The 21161-nt window shown below is 35.9% G+C and overlaps 1 protein-coding gene across 5 annotated transcripts in view; it reads right to left on the bottom strand.

The window, feature by feature from the left end:
* The window catches only part of VPS54 (VPS54 subunit of GARP complex), a 95812-nt gene that overhangs the window by 21905 nt on the left and 52746 nt on the right, over window positions 1–21161 (bottom strand). For all 5 annotated transcript variants that reach the window (XR_004678555.1, XM_035001433.1, XM_035001434.1 and 2 more), the window contains 6 exons: window positions 19283–19338; window positions 18183–18279; window positions 14405–14745; window positions 3970–4099; window positions 2952–3133; window positions 2219–2331 (listed from right to left, as the gene is read on the bottom strand). Coding sequence is in view for 4 of the 5 variants with exons in the window: in XM_035001433.1 (XP_034857324.1) it covers window positions 2219–2331; window positions 2952–3133; window positions 3970–4099; window positions 14405–14745; window positions 18183–18279; window positions 19283–19338 (919 nt within the window). In the remaining variant the exon portion in view is untranslated. The remainder of the gene's footprint in view (window positions 1–2218; window positions 2332–2951; window positions 3134–3969; window positions 4100–14404; window positions 14746–18182; window positions 18280–19282; window positions 19339–21161) is intronic.

Raw genomic sequence — 21161 nt, 5'->3', positions numbered from 1 at the left:
CATTTCCCCATGCCTAGCCAAGCAGCTAGTAACTCATTAATGGATGGTGGATGCATGAATAATAACCAAAGATCCTTAACTTGGTAAGAACTAGTAAAATGTTAATGGACTTCTAATAGCATGTACTTTCTTCTCACTCAGAGGGGAAAAAAAAAAAGACTGGGACAGAAGTAGGGTGTATAAAAGAAACCTCTTATTGTCAGTATCCTCCAAAAAGAAAGTGAAAATAGTTCACTTTGCAAAAACAAAAACAAACAAAAAACAGTTAATTCAATCACTCTATATTTATCATTTTAATTCAAAAATTGTTATGTTTGCATGACAGTGGATTATAAGACTCTGAGCTGTTCAGGGACAGAAAACATGTCATAATCATCTAGCACAGCACCTCACAAAGTGGGAAGTCATCAAATATAGCCTGAAAGAGTAAATGAGAAATAAATCTTAATAATTTTAAACTTGTGATTTAAAATAATCAGTTTTATTTTTCTTTCAATCTTTGCTACTTAAATACTTTTGCTTTGCTAATATAATCAATCAAAAGATTGTGACCACCACCCAACACTGTCACCTACTAAAAAATGGTCACAAGGCAACAGAAATCTACTTAATTCATTCAATTCTTCTCTCTGCCCTATATGAATTCATCTATTTCACACCTGTCCTTAACCCCTCCTCTCTTGTCACCGTGTTAGAAGAGATAGCCCTTCATCTCAACTCTGGACTTAATTCCAGGGGCCCTGCCTCACAATCAGTCCATGTCACTCCTCTCTTTAATCTTTTTCCTCTTTCTGTTAAACATAAAAACATAATTCAGTTTCTCCTACCTTAAAACTTTCTCTCAATTCCTTGAGTGGATTAAAGTAATAATCTAATTATTCTCTTAGGTTTCTAGTGCTACTTCATCACTCACTTTCCCTTCACAACCAAACTTGTCGAAAAAGGAGGCTACATTTGTTTACCAGTCCTCATCTTTCAAGTTACTTAGTACTAAACTATAATATGACTGTCACTCTCCTGAATTACTAGGATTGCAAATAATCTCCTACATGTCAAACTAGTGGTCACTATTTGAATTTTACTCAGTCTTTCCCTTGTAGTGCAGTTGCATTTTGTGTAAATATGAAATACACAATTTAAAAATATTTCTATGTAAAAATTTTAAACTTTTATTAAATGCATAAAATTTGAAAATGCATCTGCCTCCTCCATTAAAAATATTTGATAATCGGGGAGCCTGGCTGGCTCAGTCAGTAGAGCATGTGCCTCTTGATCTCAGGGTCATGAGTTCAAGCCCCATGTTGGGCATGGAGTCTCCTTAAAATAAAAAACTTTCAAAAAATGATTTGACAATCTTATAATTTCAAATCTGGTTTTACAGGGTAAGTTGTACGTAAGTTTACCTTATTATCACATGACAGCTCCAATTTAACTGGCATACAAAAGTATCTTCCAGCCACTGCATTTCTTTCATATGAAACCCAAGACATATTTGATACCAGTAACAATTCTCTTCTTGAAACTAATTTTTTTACTTCTATGTTCTTCTGGATTTCCTCCTACCTCTCTGGCACTTCCTTCTGAGTCTCCTTTATAGTCTTCTTTTTCTAGAGTTCTTCACATTTTGGTTTTCTCTATCATATCACTACTGCATTACTTGTGATTGCTAATCCATTTTTTTTTATTAGACTTAGCCCTTTTAAAGGAGTATTATAACTGTTATCTCTGTCTCAATATCTGACACATAGTAGAAGCTTACTAGTGTTCAGTAAATGAATACATGTCTTTAAACAACATGGTACAGTGAACAAAGCCATGAAATTATATAAAGCCAGTTTCAAATCTCAGCTCATCATTTGTACAAAATTCCTTAATCCTTGGAAGTTTTATGCCTCTTCACTGTTAAAACAAGGTTAACAAGGTTAACAATAGCATCTTCATCATAAATTGTTGTGCAGATAAACTGGAATAATGCATGTAAAAGCACCTGACCCAGTATGTGGCATATAGTTAACCTTCAATAAATATCTGAAATTATTACAAATTACCACAGATAACTTTTCCAGTCAATTACTTACTAACTAAGCTGGCATTTTTTTTTTTTTTTTTAGTTCTAGGCTTTTCAAGAGGCATTGTCAATTAAAGAAATGTTAAGCATTCCTATAAAATGAATAAACAGTATAAAACCGGAAGAAAGTATGTGAAAGAATACACATACCCCCTGATTTTTTTTCAGGTAAAGCAATCTTTCCATCTGATATAGAATCAACAAGATCCTGAAATTCTGCAGGAACATCAGCTTGCTTCCAGCGCTCATTATCTAAGAGGAGGCTATTCAAAAGGGAGGGAAAAAGGGAAGATAAGCTTTAACAATATTTCAACACCATCTTCTTTGGTTGAAAAGAAAAGGAAGAGCTGAGTGAGTATGTAAGACTTTTCTTGTCATCTTTTAGTAATAATAAAGACACTACATGTATCTTAGTTAAATTCAAGTAGACCTCATGTAATACAAGGCATTGTCTTTTTACACAGTAATGGCCACTAGCTGTTGTTAGTACTAAGATTTTTAAAATAAATGTACACCTTAATAAATTGAAATCCTTCGTAATTTAATAATCATTCGGTATGAGTACTTCCAGAAAATATTTTTCTTTTTGTATTTCTTAGCCTAACCAAGAAGAGTAGTGAAACATTAATTAACCTCATGTTGAGTGGAAAAGGAAAAGCCAATCTATTGAGGATCTTCCTGATAAGTACTTTAATGAAAATAAATATTCTAACTCCACTTTGAAAAGCCAAGAAACTGATTTTAATTCCACAATCTGCCTTTAACGAAAAAGAAAAAAGTTTTTCCGGGGTTCTGGTGAGCTAATCAATTAAATATAATCATGTTTTGTAAAAAAAAAAAAGGGGAAAAAACTAAAGAACAGAAATGAACATGGTAATGATACCTGAGCTTAGTTTTCCTCTCTTCATGAAACCTGTTTACAAATTTATTAGCTTGGCTCTGAAGTGCTCCAAGTAATGACATACTTTTTCTCCCACAGATGTGTTCAGTATCTAAAATGAATGTTTCCATTAATCTAGAAAGTGTTATGAATTCCGTGGAATTTAGCTTCTCAAGAAAACCATCCTAAATTTTAAAGATAACACAAAAATCATGACAGAGAATTAGATGTAACACCAAATACAAATAATCTATAAAACCAACCTCATTTAACATATGTTAATTATATTATTTTAATAATATATATTAATTCATAAATATCACCTTAAAATCATTTTTTTTAAAGATTTTATTTATTTATTTGACAGAGAGAGCACAAGCAGGGGAAGCAGCAGGCAGAGGGAGAGAGAGAAGCAGGCTTCCCACTGAGCAGGGAGCCTGACGCAGGGCTCAATCCCAGGACCCTGGGATCATGAGCTGAGTCAAAGACAGCCACTTAACAACTGAGCCACCCAGGCGCCCTCACCTTAAAATCATTTTTAATGAAGTTTCTCAATACTTCAGTCCCAGGAATTGAACATAAAAAGCTTAAAATGTCTAAATTTTACACTGACCCCTTTATATTATAGTAGCTCAAATAAATTCAGGTCATACTATAAAATTTTCATACTCTTGGATTTCAACTATTTTTATTAATATGGTGGCTAATTATATACACATATATGTATACATATACATATGAAATAGCATATTAACTTCAAATTAATTATTAAGGCATTAAATCTCAAAATTATTCTTTCAATCATTTTTTTAAAGAATAATAAATTTTCCTATTTCTTTTATTTGGATTATTTTACATTTCAACATCTTCCTAATAGGCCACATCAGTACCACTAACCTTATTAAGTATTAAAAATATATGCATTATGGGGAACATAGGGACATAAGCAAGTATATGATTCTAGATCTTCATAATAATTATACTATGTATGAAGTATCTAAAACTTTATCAAACAACTAACCTTTGCTCTTGACATGAGAAATTTGACAGCTCGATCATGGCATATATCTGAGGCACTATACAATAACTCCTGGATATTATTTGCCAGTTTTTCTAGCTCTAAATCAGTTAATTTCATGTCTTCATTGACCCTGAAAATGATAAAAAGAGATTAAGTCAGGGAAAATCGTGAGTATATTGTCCTTGACAGGTAGCATACCAATAAAAAACAAAAAGCTATAAAATTCACATCTGATGAAAAATTCTGTGATGTATCAAACACTTTTTTTGTGTGTGGTGAAGCATCACTTAAACAAGCTCAGTTAATACAAATATTTTACCCTAATCTTATATAAAAATAATTTTCTCCCTCTGCTGTAGTATTTTCTGTAGTTATTTCAGACTCTGATCAGAAATTCTATATAAAGAGTCCAGTGCTATTTCGATACCAGCTCCCGCAGAACTGTTCTACAGCAAAAAAAAAAAAAAACTACAGCAAAAAAAAAAAAAAAAAAATTCCAGGAAGGTACAAGGTGGTAGGTGTGGCACACTGTGCATAGGTGCCTAGGATGACACACGGGAAGGGAGAGCAATGAAGGGATGTTATTTAATGCAAATAGGCACTCTTTTTTTTTACTTAGAATTTTGAACGATAGTTGATATTCAGTTCAACTGAATGAACTAATATTTCCTAAGCATTTATTATGTGTAAGTGCTAGGTACTGGAGGGGACACAATAGATTGCTGTCCTCAAGCAACAGTTCTGCGGGAGCTGGTATCGAAATAGCACTGGACTCTTTATATAGAAGTAAATATGAGTTCAGAAAAATAATCATATGGAAAAACAGAAAACAGACTCATACTACTATACACAAAAGTCCATTCCAGATGGCTTGTAGATCTAAATGTGATGAGGGTAGCAACAAGGCTTCTAGAAGATAACATAAGAGAATATCATCAAGGCCTTAGGGCAGAGAAAGATTTCTTCAATAGGACAAAAAAAAAAAAAAAGCCCAAACCATAAAGGAAAAGAATGAACCATAGGATTATATTAAAATTAGGAACTTTTGTTCATCAAAGACCCCAATAAGAATAGGAGAAGATATTTATAATCTGGACAACCAACAATAGGCTTGTGTTGAGACTACATAAAGAACTCCCATAAATCAACAAGAAAATACAAACCAATAGAAAAGTGCACAAAGAACTTGAATAGGCTCTTCACAGAAGAGGATATCCAAACAGTCAATCAATATATGAAAAGTGATCTCTTACCAATCATCAGGGAAATAAAAATTAAAACTAATATACCTGCAACATACCCACCAGAATGCCTAACATATAAAAGATTGACAATACGAAGACTGAATGAAGACATGGAGTGCCAGGAACTCTGTTACATTGCTGATGGATTGTAAATGAGTACAACCCCTTTGGGAAATTTTTTGTCATTAGCTAAACTGACTATTCACATACCTTATTCATTCTTAGGTATATATTCAACAGAAATGCTTATAACCTGTGCACCAAAGACACTTAGAAGAATGTTCACAACAATCAAAATGGAAATAACCCAAATTTAATTTATAGTAGGAATATTTTGTACACAAATAAAAATAAACTACTGCTATATGTAACAACTTAGAAGAATATCACAAACATAGTAATACTGAGTGAGAGAGAATTGAGACAAAAGAACATGATTCCCTTTATGATTTCATTTGTATAAAGTTTAAAAACAAGAAAAACCAACCATTTTCATGGTTTCCTTTGGGAAAGATAGTCACAAAAGGGCCTTCTAGAGAGCTGGTAATGCTCTATTTCTTAATTTGGATGATGATTACACCAGCATAGTCACTTTATGGTAATTGAGGTGAACACATATAACTGATGTATTGGCTTCTATGTACATTATACTCCAGTTAAAAAGTTAAAATAAAAGGGGGGCAGAGAAAGATGGCAGAGGAGTAGGAGACCTGGATTTCGCCTGGTTCCAGGAATTCAGCTGGATAGGGATCAAACCATTCTGAACACCTACTAACTCAACAGGAAATCGAAGAAAAGAATAGCAACAACTCTCTGAACAGAAAAGCAACCACTTTCTGGAAGGTAGGACGTGTGGAGAAGTGAACCCGAGGCGATATTCAGGAGGATAGACAGCGGGGGAGGGGGCCTCCGACCGCCACTTCTAGCAAATGATAGAGCAGCAGAGCACAAAATCGGTACTTTTAGAAGTTGGCTCCGCTGAGGGACATCACTCCAGTGGCTAAGCGGGGGGTGGAACCCTCGCGGGACAGTGTGGTCTCAGGACCCTTGGGGTCACAGAAAGACCGGGGGTGCCTGAGTGCAGCAGAGCTCCCACCTATTGGAGCAGGGAAGCCGGCTGCAGAGACAGAGCAGAGGAGTGGGCTCTCAGCTCAGGGTTACCATAAACCGGGATCCATGGCAGTTGGACCACTGCTCCTCCAGCAGGGACCCAACAAGTGGCAGATCTGGGGAGACTCACCTTCCTCCCCTGGGAGGAGCGGCACGGGAGCGCACCGCAGGGATCTGCTGGGTTTGGAGACTCCACACAGGGTCGTACGCCAGAGATAGAAATGCTCGCTCACAGGCCGGGTGAGCATGGAGTGCGGTGGAGACCGGGGAGATGGGAGTGATTGACTGCTTTTCTCTGGGGGCGCACTGAGGAGTAGGGCCCCAAGTTCTCGGCTCCTCTGGGGCAGAGACTAGGAGGCCGCCATTTTCACTCTCATCCTCCAAAGCCGCACGGAAAGCTTGCAGGGAACAAAAGCTCCTGAGAGCAAACCCAAGCAGATTACTTAGCCTGGACCAGCAAGGGCAGGGCAGTTCCGCATCCGGCAAAGACATCTGGGAACCACGGCAACAGGCCCCTCCCCAAGAAGATCAGCGAGAACAGCCAGCCAAGACCAAGTTTACCGATCAATGAGAACGGCAGAACTCCAGAGCTAGGGGAATACTGCACATAGAATTCATGGCTTTTTTCCCATGATTCTTTAGTCTTTCAAAGTTAATTTTTTTTAATGGTTTTTTTTTTTAAATTTTTCTTTTTCCCTCTTTCAACCAACATCTTATCAATCCCTTTTTTATAAAACATTTTTATTTTTCATTTTTAGAGTCATATTCTATCCCTTCATAGTAGTTACCCTTATTTTTGGCATATATATATAAGTTGTTTTCTCTTTAAAATTTTGAGATACAGTTTCTTATAACACATCAAAATATACCCTAAATCCCTAGTGTATGGCTTTGTTCTAGTCTCCTGACTGATCAAATTCTCTCCTTTTTTTTTTTAAATCCTCTTCTTTTTTCAAACAACTTATCAATTCCTTTTATAAAATCTTCTATGATTTTCATCTTTACAGTCATATTCCATCCCTTCATCGTATTAACCCTTATTTTTGTACATATATATTTCTTTCTTTAAAATTTTGGGAGGCACTTTCTTCTAAAAGACCAAAATACACCCAAAATCTAGTGTGTGGCACTGATCTATGCACCAGCCTGATCATATTTGATCATATTCTGGTTTTTTTGTTTTGTTCTGTTTTTGTTTTTATCTTTTTCTTTCTTTCCCTTTCTTTTCCCCTGGTTTCAGGTCTTTTCTGATTTGTTTAGAGTATATTTTCTGGGGACGCTGTTACCCTGTTAGCATTTTGTTCTCTCATTCATCTATTCTCCTCTGGACAAAATGACAAGATGGAAAAAAACACCTCAACAAAAAGAACAAGAAGCAGTACCGAATGCCAGGGACCTACTCAATACGGACATTAGTACGATGTCGGAACTTGAGTTCAGAATGATGATTTTAAAGATACTAGCTGGGATTGAAAAAAGCATGGAAGTTATTAGAGAAACCCTTTCTGGAGAAATAAAAGAACTAAAATCTAACCAAGTTGAAATCAAAAAGGCTATTAATGAGGTACAATCAAAAATGGGGGCTCTAACTGCTAGGATAACTGAGGAAGAAGAGAGAATTAGTGATACAGAACACCAAATGATGGAAAATAAAGAAGCTGAGAAAAAGAGAGATAAACAACTACTGGATCACGAGGACAGAATTCGAGAGAGAAGCGATACCGTAAGACGAAACAACATTAGAATAACTGGGATCCCAAAAGAAGAAGAAAGAGAGAGATGGGCAGAAGGTATATTGGAGCAAATTATAGCAGAGAACTTCCCTAATTTGGGGAAGGAAAACAGGCATCAAAATCCAGGAGGCACAGAGAACCCCTCTCAAAATCAATAAAAATAGGTCAACTCCCCAACATCTAATAGTAAAACTTATGAGTCTCAGAGACAAAGAGAAAATCCTGAAAGCAGCTCAGGAGAAGAGATATGTAACCTACAATGGTAGAAACATTAGATTGGCAACAGACTATCCACAGAGACCTGGCAGGCCAGAAAGGACTGGCAGGATAACTTCAGAGCACTAAATGAGAAAAATATGCAGCCAAGAATACTATATCCAGCTAGGCTGTCATTGAAAATAGAAGGAGAGATAAAAGGCTTCCAGGACAAACAAAAACTAAAGGAATTTGCAAACACGAAACCAGCCCTACAAGAAATCTTGAAAGGGGTCCTCTAAGCAAAGAGACAGCCTAAAAGCAATATAGACCAGAAAGGAACACAGACAATATACGGTAACAGTCACCTTACAGGCAATATAATGGCACTAAATTCATGTCTTTCAATAGTTACCCTGAATGTAAATGGGCTAAATGCCCCAATCAAAAGACACACGCTATCAGATTGGATAAAAAAACAACACCCATCGATATGCTGTCTGCAAGAGACTCATTTTAGACCCAAAGACACCCCCAGGTTGAAAGTGAAAAAACCATTTACCATGCTAATGGACACCAAAAGAAAGCTGGGGTGGCAATCCTCATATCAGACAAGTTAGATTTTAAATCAAAGACTGTAATAGATGGAGAAGAACACTGTATCATACTTAAAGGGTCTATCCAACAAGAAGATCTAACAATTGTAAATATCTATGCCCCTAACATGGGAGCAGCCAATTATATAAAGCAATTAATACAAAAGCAAAGAAACACATCGACAACAATACAATAGTGGGGGACTTTAACACGCCCCTCACTGAAATGGACAGATCATCTAAGCAAAAGATCAACAAGGAAATAAAGACTTTAAATGACATACTGGACCAAATGGACTTCACAGATATATTCAGAACATTCCATGACAAAGCAACAGAATACACATTCTTCTCTAGTGCCCATGGAACATTCTCCAGAATAGACCATATCCTAGGTCACAAATCAGGTCTCAACCAGTACCAAAAGACTGGGATCATTCCCTGCATATTTTCAGACCACAATGCTTTGAAACTAGAACTCAATCACAAGAGGAAAGTTGGAAAGAACTCAAATACATGGAGGCTAAAGAGCATCCTACTAAAGAATGAATGGGTCAACCAGGAAATTAAAGAAGAATTAAAACAATTCATGGAAACCAATGAAAAGGAAAACACAACTGTTCAAAATCTTTGGGATACAGCAAAGGCAGTCCTGAGAGGAAAGTATATAGCAATACAAGCCTTTCTCAAGAAACAAGAAAGGTCTCAAATACACAACCTAACCCTACACCTAAAGGAGCTGGAGAGAGAACAGCAAATAAAGCCTAAACCCAGCAGGAGAAGAGAAATAATGAAGATCAGAGCAGAAATCAATGAAATAGAAACCAAAAGAACAGTAGAACAGATCAACAAAACTAGGAGCTGGTTCTTTGAAAGAATTAACAAGATTGATAAACCCCTGGCCAGATTTATCAAAAAGAAAAGAGAAATGACCCAAATCAACAAAATCATGAATGAAAGAGGAGAGATCACAACCAACACCAAAGAAATACAAACAATTATAAGAACATATTATGAGCAACTCTATGCCAGCAAATTAGATAACCTTGAAGAAATGGATGCATTCCTAGAGATGTATCAACTACCAAAACTGAAGCAGGAAGAAATAGAAAACCTGAACAGACCTATAACCACTAAGGAAATTGAAGCAGTCATCAAAAATCTCCCAACAACCAAGAGCCCAGGGCCAGACGGCTTCCCAGGGGAATTCTACCAAACATTTCAAGAAGAATTAATAACTATTTTTCTGAAACTGTTCCAAAAAATAGAAATGGAAGGAAAACTTCCAAACTCGTTTTATGAGGCCACCATTACCTTGATCCTCAAACCAAAGACCCCATCCAAAAGGAGAATTACAGACCAATAACTTGATGAACATGGATGCAAAAATTCTCACCAAAATACTAGCCAATAGGATCCAACAGTCCATTAAAAGGATTATTCACCACGACCAAGTGGGATTTATCCGTGGGCTGCAAGGTTGGTTCAACATCCGCAAATCAATCAACGTGATACAATACATTAACAAAAGAAAACAAGAATCATATGATCCTCTCAATAGAGGCAGAAAAAGCATTTGACAAAGTACAGCATCCTCTCTGCATCAAAACTCTTCAGAGTATAGCAGTAGAGGGTACATACCTCAATATCATAAAAGCCATCTATGAAAAACCCACAGCGAATATCATTCTCAATGGGGAAAAACAGAGCTTCCCTCTAAGGTCAGGAACATGGCAGGGATGTCCACTATCACCACTGCTATTCAACATAGTATTAGAAGTCCTAGCCACAGCAATCAGACAACAAAGAGAAATAAAAGGCATCCAAATCGGCAAAGAAGAAGTCAAACTCTCACTCTTTGCAGATGGTATGATACACTATGTGGAAAACCCAAAAGACTCCACCCCAAAACTGCTAGAACTCATACAGGAATTCAGTAAAGTGGCAGGATATAAAATCCATGCACAGAAATCGGTGGCATTCCTATACACCAACAACAAGACAGAAGAAAGAGAAATTTAGGAGTCAATCCCATTTACAATTGCACCCAAAACCATAAGATACCTAGGCATAAATCTAACCAAAGAAGCAAAGGATCTGTACTCAGAAAACTATAAAATACTCATGAAAGAAACTGAAGAAGACACATAATGGAAAAACGTTCCATGCTCATGGATTGGAAGAACAAATATTGTGAAGATGTCTATGCTACCTAGAGCAGTCTACACATTCAATGCAATCCCCATCAAAATACCATCCACTTTTTTCAAGGAAATGGAACAAATCATCCTAAAATTTGTATGGAACCAGAAAAGACCCCGAATAACCAGAGGAATGTTGAAAAAGAAAAGCAAAGCTGGCGGCATCACAATTCCGGACTTCAAGCTCTGTTACAAAGCTGTCATCATCAAGACAGTATGGTACTGGCACAAAAACAGACACATAGAACAATGGAACAGAATAGAGAGCCCAGAAATGGACCCTCAACTCTATGGTCAACTCATCTTCGACAAAGCAGGAAAGAATGTCCAATGGAAAAAAGACAGTCTCTTCAACAAATGGTGTTGGGAAAACTGGACCCAAGCCACATGCAGAAGAATGAAACTGGATCATTTCCTTACACCACACACAAAAATAGACTCCAAATGGATGAAAGACCTAAATGTGAGACAGGAGTCCAACAACATTCTAAAGGAGAACACAGGCAGCAACCTCTTTGACCTCAGCCGCAACTTCTTCCTAGAACCAGTGCCAAAGGCAAGGGAAGCAAGGGCAAAAATGAACTCTTGGGACTTCATCAAGATAAAAAGCTTTTGCACAGCAAAGGAAACAGTCAACAAAACCAAAAGACAACCGACAGAATGGGAGAAGATATTTGCAAATGACATATCAGATAAAGGGCTAGTATCCAAAATCTATAAAGAACTTCTTAAACTCAACACCCAAAGAACAAATGATCCAATCAAGAAATGGGCAGAAGTCATGAACAGACATTTTTCCAAAGAAGACATCCAACGGCCAACACACACATGAAAAAATGCTCAACATCGCTTGGCATCAGAGAAATCCAGATCAAAACCTCAATGAGATATCACCTCACACCAGTCAGAATGGCTAAAATTAACAAGTCAAGAAACGACATGCTGGCGGGGATGTGGAGAAAGGGGAACCCTCCTACACTGTTGGTGGGAATGAAAGCTGGTGCAGCTACTCTGGAAAACAGTATGGAGGTTCCTCAAAAAGTTGAAAATAGAGCTACCATATGATCCAGCAATTGCACTACTGGGTATTTACCCCAAAGATACAAATGTAGGGATCCAAAGGGGTACGTGCACCCCAATATTTATAGCAGCAATGTCCACAATAGCCAAACTTTGGAAAGAGCCAAGGTGTCCATCGACAGATGAATGGATAAAGAAGATGTGGTATATATATACAATGGAATATTATGCAGCCATCAAAAAGAATGAAATTTTGCCATTTGCAACGATGTGGATGGAACTGGAGGGTATTATGCTGAGCAAAATAAGTCAATCAGAGAAAGACATGTATCATATGACCTCACTGATATGAGAAATTCTTAATCTCAGGAAACAAACTGAGGGTTGCTGGAGTGGTGTCGGGTGAGAGGGATGGGGTGGCTGGGTGACAGACATTGGGGAGGGTATGTGCTATGGTGAGCGCTGTGAGTTGTACAAGAATGCTGAATCACAGATCTGTACCTCTGAAGCGAATAATACATTATATGTTTAAAAAAAAGAAGAAGAAGATAGCAGGAGGGGAAGAATGAAGGGGGGAAAATCAGGGGGAGATGAAGCATGAGAGACTATGGACTCTGAAAAACAAACTGAGGGTTCTAGAGGGGAGAGGGGTGGGAGGATGGGTTAGCCTGGTGATGGGTATTGAGGAGAGCACGTTCTGCATGGACCACTGGGTGTTATACGCATACAATGAATCATGGAATACTACATCAAAAACTAATGATGTAATGTATGGTGATTAACATAATAAAAAAAAAGTTAAGAGCTCTTTATCCTCTCCATCCTGCTGCTAGGGATGCAGATTTGATGATAAAAGCTGAAGCAGCCTCTTTAGACAGAGATGGAAGCTACAAAATGAGAATGGCAGAGCTGCGTTCTTTGTTGTGGACCTCCTACCTCTGAACTCTTATGCAAGAGAAACAAAATTCTATACTGTTTAAGCTATAGAGTTTTTTTTTACACCTTTTGTGATAGTTTTAGACTGCACCTTAACCAGTAAGTGTGAAATATTAGCCTGAACAGAGAAAAAATATTTGTATTATTATGTAGTTCAGTGTTTTCTTTTTGGTGGGGACAGGAGGTATTATAGCTGACTTTATGCTATAACTACAACTTATATAAGCCCCTGGGACATAAGCCAACTTCTATAAAAATGAAAAAAGTACATACTGAATTCTTATTCTTAACAATAGCTAAATCCAAACTATGTTCTTGGATCAGAAAGATTTTATTGGCTGTTTTGTTTTGTTCTATACAAGAGATTACTGGGACAACTGGTGAACTCTGAATGGGATTATGGATTAGATGGTAATAATGTAGCAATGTTTTCTTTTTTTTTTTAAGGTTTTATTTATTTATTTGAGAGAGAGAGAGAGAGAAAGCACAAGTAGTGGGGAGGGGCAGAGGGAGAAGCTGACTCCCCACTGAGCAGGAAGGCAATGCAGGGCTCGATCCTAGGATCCTGGGATCATGACATGAGCCGAAGGCAGATGCTTAACAGACTGAGCCACCCAGGTGCCCCATATCAATGTTTTCTTGATTCTAATTGGTATACTGTAGTTATTTTAAGAGAGTATTCTTGTATTTTAGGAAATATACACTGAAGAATATAGAGATAATGGGACATCACATCTACAACCTTTTGCCAAATGATTGAGAAAAAAGTATTAACATGAGAGACAGAGAGAAGGGAGCAAGAAAGAGAAAAAGGGAGGAAGAGAGAGAAGGCAATGTGGTAAACTGTTAAGAAATGAGGAATCAAGGTGAAGGATATATGACTTTTTTGTACAACTCTCGTAACTTTTCTGTAAATTTGAAATTATTTCAAAATAAGACATTTTAAAAAGTCATGTTTGAAAAGATGGTGTGATCCACTTGGAAATTCATGAAAAAAAAGACCAAAAAAACCTGTGAATCAAAAAGATCTTCACTATGTACAAAATACAAAGGTATCATAGTAGAAGAAAGAAAAATAAACAAGGTGATGCTGACCTGATTTCCAGGACAAGTTCTGCCACTAGTAAGTTTAAAAAAGTTGACTAAACTCTCTGAAATAAGGCATTTAATTAAATGGTTCCTTTCCAGCCTTAAAATTCCACAATTCTCAATTACTTCCAATGCTCACCTTCTTATATTCCATACATTTTCAAAAAGATATGTTTCATAATATTTATTTTTGTTAAATTCCGATACCAAAGTTCATACTGTTTTTCAATAAACTGAATAATCAATCTTACTGAAACCATTAAGAAGAGGACTCAAAGTCCTGTAAAGTTGGCAGCAGTCACCATACTCACATAATATCCACACCTCCCGGAGTAGCAGATGATGATGTCTGCTCTTTGCTGGATGAAGAATCAGTAGTACATTCTGGTTCGGATACCGAATCACTGCTGCAGGGCTCGCTATTTGGAGATGCATTTCTTTGAGAGGTAGTGTCGATTGCTATAGGTGTTAATTCACTCTCATTGAATGCATCACTTATAAACATGCCTTCATGGATTAGATAAGCCACCTCTGTGTCCAGTGAATTGTCTTTTGTAGCATTCTTCTGTTGTGAAATCTCTTCCAATTCTCTGGTCCTTCGGTTTTTGTCAAGAACTGAGAGAACAACACTGTGAATGATATTTAACGTTGCCTATAAGAAAACAGGATACATTTTTAAACGACTTAAAATAACATGTACCTAAAACTCTCAAAAGTGAATTTTGCATATGTACTTTTGAACATCTTATAAATGAGTGCCAAAGTCACGTGTATCAGAATTTCTACCAATCGTTGGGGCACCTGGGTGGCTCAGTCAGTTAAGCGTCTGCCTTCAACTCTGGTCATGACCTCGGGGTCCTGGGATGGAGCCTTGTGTCGGGCTCCCTACTCAGTGGGGAGCCTGCTTCTCCCTCTCCCTCTGCTGCTCCCCTTGCTTGTGCTCTGTCAAATAAATAAATCTTAAAAAAAAAAAAAAAATTTCTACCAATCTTTTATCACACACAGTAAAGATGACTTGTGAAAAAGAACTACTCAAGAGAAATGGGTTCCCTAAAGCTTAGGAATAGTGTTCTGTATTTTAATTGATTTTGTAAGTGGAAATCTCCCTAAAATATATATATTAAGTACCTTAAATAGCTTACACTAAACAAAACATAACTTGCCTATCACATATCTGGTAAGGGGTTAAACAGCCAGAATATATATATAATTATATATATATATATATAATAATATATAAAGAACTCCTATAACTCAACAAAAAAAATCTGATTAAAAAATGGACAAAAAAAATATTTCTCCAAAGAAGACACACAAATGGCCGATAAGCACATGAGAAGATGCTCAACATCACTGATCATTAAAAAATGCAAATCAAAACTAAAATGAGATACCACCTCACACCCATTAGGATGGATACCATAAAAAAAAGAAAAAAATACAAGTGTTAGTATATGGAGAAATTGGAACCCTTGTATACTGGTAAATATAAACTTCAAATAGTTTTGTTCTTGTAACATGGTAAACACTAGTAAAAAACAAAACAACTTTTCTCTCTCTTTTTTTAAAGATTTATTTATTTGAGAGAGAGAGAGAAAGAGAGCATGCATGTGTCCATGTGGGAGGGAGGGACAGAGTAAGAGGGAAAGAGAATCTCAAGCGGACTCCACACTGAATGTGGAACCTGATGCTGGGCTCAATTCCACAACCCCGGTATCATGACCTGAGCCAAAACCAAGAGTCAGACACTCAACCAACTGCACCACCCAGGAGCCCCCAAAACAACCTTTTCTGATTACAAAAGTTATACATCTCTTGGTGGAAAATTTAGGAAAAACAAACAAAAAAAGAATAATAAATTTAAATTATACTAGCAAAGGATAACTATCAAAAAGACAAACTATCTCTTTATTCTACAAAGATGAAGAGGTAATAAATCTTTTTAACATAGCTGAGATCATACTATATAAATAGGTCTATATTTTGCCTTTTCACTTAATGTTATAATGTATGCATTTTCCTCAACATTAAAAATCCTCGGCTACATGATATTCCATGGCAATGAATATACCAGGCATAATTTACTTTACCATTCCTCCACTGTTAGACATCTGGGTTCTTTCCAATTTGCAGTTATTTAAAAATTCTCAATTAAAAATGAATAGCTTGTAATTAACACTATTTTCTCAGGGAAATCATATCCTTACAGAATCACAAACTTTTTTCAAAGAAAAAAGTACCATATTTATAGGTTATATATCATCGTCAAAGATGTTTTACAGAAGTATTAGCTTAAGGGGTCTAAATATGAAAATGAGAAATTAAAACTATGATAAGTCACTGTTCCCATACTGCACACACATCAAATAAAATTTTGGCTTAATTTAACTGATTCAGAACCTAAAAGTGAAATAGCTATAAAAAAAAATTACTGAAAAAGATATCGAAGCAACCCAAGTGTCCATCCATAAATGAATGGGATAAAGCAGATGTGACACACACACACACACACACACACACACACACACACACTGGAATATTACTCAACCATAAAAAAGAGTGAAATCTTCCCATTTGCAACAACATGGATAAATCTAGAGGGCATAATGCTAAGTGAAGTCAGTCAGAGAAAAACAAATACCATATGATTTCACTCATAGGTGGAATATAAAAAACAAAACAAAGAAAAAAAGAGCCAAAACCAAACTCTTAAATATAGAGAACTGGTGGCTGCCAGTGGGAAGATGGGGAGAGGAATGGGTGAAATAGGTGAAGGGAATTAAGAGTACACTTATTGTGGTGAGCACTGATTATGTACAGAATTGTTGAATCATTATAATGTACACCTGAAACTAATGTAACACTGTATGTTAATTATATTTAAATTTTAAAAAATTACTGGCAAAAAGCTGGCCAATTCTACAATTTGCAGTGTAAGAGTTTGATATACATCACGGACATGCAATAATAGAACTGTGTGTGATGAAGTCATGGTGGGAATACAGGAAAACGTGAAAACATGGCCTAGTTATTGAGCAATCCACAGATACAGGTTTGCTATCTATTGCTATCGATGCATGGGATCAACATTTTGGTAGAAGTCTAAATTAAGTACAGTGAATCAAGTGTTTAAAAATTTTTCCCACTCAGAAAGGTTATACACGTGACTTAGCATCACTCCAATGTTGATAAGGAAAAGTCATGTCACAGATAATTACCAAAGTCCTCCAGACCATTTAACAGGATACTCAGGAGATGCCAGGAATGTTACCTAGCACATGTAACACAATACTGACATCTGATAATTCAAAGAATGTCAACTTTCACAAACAGCCTGTTAGACTCAGTAATTCCTAATGACTATCTTATTAAAACACAGTTATGACATGTTGGTAATTCTAGCCAAAATGTATTAGTCTATGACATCTTTTCTTCTGAAAAATGCTGTGTGGCATGTGTTCTTTTCCTTATACCGAGTGGCTTAAAATTGAGTGATTTGACTAAAGAGAATAATTAAATGTAATGCATAATCCTTGATTGACTCCCAGATTAAAAAGTGAAATAAAAACCTATAATGAAAGACATTAGTAGAGCCATTTAAACATGAACTATAGGTTAAAAAATACCATTATATCAACATCAAATATTTCTAGAAAAAATAAGTGGTTTGGAAGATTTTTTTATTATTATTATTAACATATAATGTATTATTTGTTTCAGGGGTACAGGTCTATGATTCATCAGTCTTACACAAGGTTTGGAAGATTTTTGAGTGTTTCACAATATTGTACCTCTAGATAATCCAAAGAGAGTCAAGAATCACAAAATCACAAGAGGAAACATTACTGTATAATATTTAATGCCAAGTAAGCATTATATTTTTAATATAAAATAAATCATCCAAAATTACAGAGTATCAAATACTCTGAAGCACTTCAAATCTTATTTGAAACCAAGCCTCTTCAGAAAAATTACAAAACAAAGACTTGTGTTTTTTTTCTAACTTGATTCTGTATGTATATTATATATCTAGAAAGTAGACTTACTTTTTGGGATATCCTGGACAAACTGATAATCACATAGGCTTACCTTAACTCTTTGTAGGAAAATTGTAAACTTAGAGAAAATATCCTTTAGCAGATCAAACCACTGAGGAAAATTCAACATTCTCATCTGATCTGCAAGCCTAGAAAAAAACAATTCAAACACATATAATGACTATCTTTGGGCAGCTAGGAGTTTACTCTCAAAAGATAATTCTATACTTGAGATACAGGAATTTCTCTATTTAAGTTGAGAAAATTTCATAGGGAAGAAAATTAAAAATAACTGACTATGTCCATAGGGCTTTTAACAGAATCCCAGTAACTTAATTTTTCCAACTACTAGTGACCCCTGCACTGCTACAGTTGCTTTAACTAATTCTGAAATGGAATTTTCACTAAGTAATAGTGTGGAAATTAAAACTCCTCAATCCTTATTCTAGGAGTTTGGCCCAGAGAAGTTTCAGTTACCCATATTGCTATTCGTATCTTGGGCCAGTTAATAAAGTTTAGCTATCTATATGAAATAAAATTCACAGTTACAAAATATCATTATTCTCAAAATGAAAGAATAGGAATTTCAAGGGTGAAAACAAAAAATTATAGATAGGCATGAGGCAATTCAAAATCATGTATTCAAATTTCTCAAAGCCAATTAGAAGCTGGGTTTTAATTATACAGCTAAATAATTTAAACTTAACACTGCTATTCCTCTGAGATGGATTATCTTCAATTTCCCTCCTCCGTATCTACAATGTATCCTCTCCATCCCCTCTCTGCCTGGGAAGCTGACCTGCTGGGGTTGGCCAATGAGAAGCCCTTACAGAAGACTGGAAGGAGCAAAGGTACCGATAGCTCCATCTCCCTCCCTGAGAGGCTGTCTCAGGACAATTGCCTCCCACACTAAAGATCACTCCAACTACTATAGCTCTTCCCGCCCCACCCCCCCAACTACTAAGTGTCCTCCTTCTGAATCCTATTAACTGTTCTCATCCCTGTCCCTTAAAGGTCCTGCACTGTCACTTGTGATTTTCCCACACTCTGTTCAAACCTTAGTAAATAATTCCTTAACTAAATCCTCCTTAGATTATTCTAATGTGTCATCTTTTCCCTGACTGGTAACCCCAACCTAATATTTATACTTACTTCACAACAACATCTGTGTCAATTTCTTCTATTTGTGAAACTTTATTAATCACACACTGCAAAATTTAAGAAAAAAAAGTCTTTAGAATTCTAAGTACTAAATGGCTCAGTTCTATACTAAAAATGACCTCAATGACTATGAGCATCATTTTACCAGACTTCTCTTGTGTCTCTTATATACACCTCAAGGTATATGAAAAACTGTATATCCTTACCCTATTAAATAATTATTCCAGGGTATGCTTGAACTGTATTAACTAAAATCCCCTACTATTTAAAATTATTCAAAACCATACACCAAACAAACAAAACAACACCCAGAACTATAATTCTTAGGAACAAGGTATAAGCCACATATTAAAATTCCAAAAGAAATTCATTTGGGGGGTTATGTTTTCTTGCAATATACGCAACAGTTTAAGTTTTAAAAAATGCTTAGACTTCAGGAGAATCCTAGGAATTACAACAGCAGTTTTTAAAAAATTTGTTTAGAAGTACTACATACAGAAAATTATACAAATTATGTTCATAGCTCAGTAATTTTTTATAAAGGATTATAGTTGTATAATGAGAACGCAGATCATGAAATTGAACACTGCCAGTAAGCACCTCTCGTGCTCGCCTCCTAGTCACTACTTCCTCCCAAAAGATACTACTACTTTGATTTCTAATACCATAGATTAGTTCTATGTTTGAATTTTACAGAAGTGTAATCATACAGTGTATACCCCTTTGTGTCTGGTTTCTTTGGCTCTATATTATATATGTGATATTCATCCATGTTGCTTGATGTGATTTATTCATTTTCATTATTGTATAGTATTCAGTCATATAAATATACCAAAACTCTATTATCTTTTCTACTGATGACATAATTTGGGTTTAAAAAAAAAAAAAAAGAATTTGGGTTTTTCCAGTTTTTTATTACCAATAGTGCTGCCATGAAATTTTGTGCAGTCTTTGGTGAACTTATGTATGCATTTCTGTTGGGTAAATACCTAGGAGCAGAACTGCTGAGTCATAATATATGCATATATTTAGTGCTAGTAGCTACTGTCAACAATTTTTGCAAGTTGTTGTAACAATTTTGAAACACAATGTTTTAGTGTTTGAAAGAGGTAAATGATGGGGTAATTATCATCTTTTTTTTTGCTTGTTTTATTTAAACATTAAAAGCTCAGAAATGGGGGCGCCTGGGTGGCTCAGTTGGTTAAGCGACTGCCTTCGGCTCAGGTCATGATCCTAGGGTCCTGGGATCGAGTCCCACATCGGGCTCCCTGCTCTGCGGGAAGCCTGCTTCTCCCTCTCCCACTCCCCCTGCTTGTGTTCCCTCTCTCGCTGTGTCTCTGTCAAATAAATAAATAAAATCTTTAAAAAAAAAAGCTCAGAAATGTACATTCAACCTAATGATGATGATTAATTAAGCCTAATATATTTAAAATTGTTCTTTTTCATATTTAGAAAACCTGAAGTTTTGTTAATGATACATATCTGAGTAAAAATGCAAAACAAAGATGAGGAAAGACTGAAAAAACAGATTTTGGTGTACAATTATCATTTCTGAGAGATAAGGATAAGAGGAAATAAGCGTTTAACTACTGCTGGCGAGGGTGTATTTGGTAAAATCTTTTTAGAAAGCAATTCAGTTCTGTCAAATAATTTAAAAACAGTTTTCACTCTCTGACCAATAATTCCACTTCTAGGAATTAGCTATAAGAAAATAGTCTTAATTATGGAAAAACCCAACAAAACTTTATACCAAAGATGTCATAGTGTTCTACAATACCAAACTGAAAACAGCCTAAATATTCAACAGAGAGGAAGGCATAATATAATGTTGATGGAATTTTACACAACCATCAAAAATGATGTTTCTGAA

Source organism: Mirounga leonina, unplaced genomic scaffold (genome assembly GCF_011800145.1).
Source record: "Mirounga leonina isolate KUSES-001 unplaced genomic scaffold, KU_Mleo_1.0 Mir_125, whole genome shotgun sequence".
NCBI classification, from domain to species: Eukaryota; Metazoa; Chordata; class Mammalia; order Carnivora; family Phocidae; genus Mirounga; species Mirounga leonina.
This window is presented reverse-complemented; position numbering and strand designations above follow the sequence as displayed.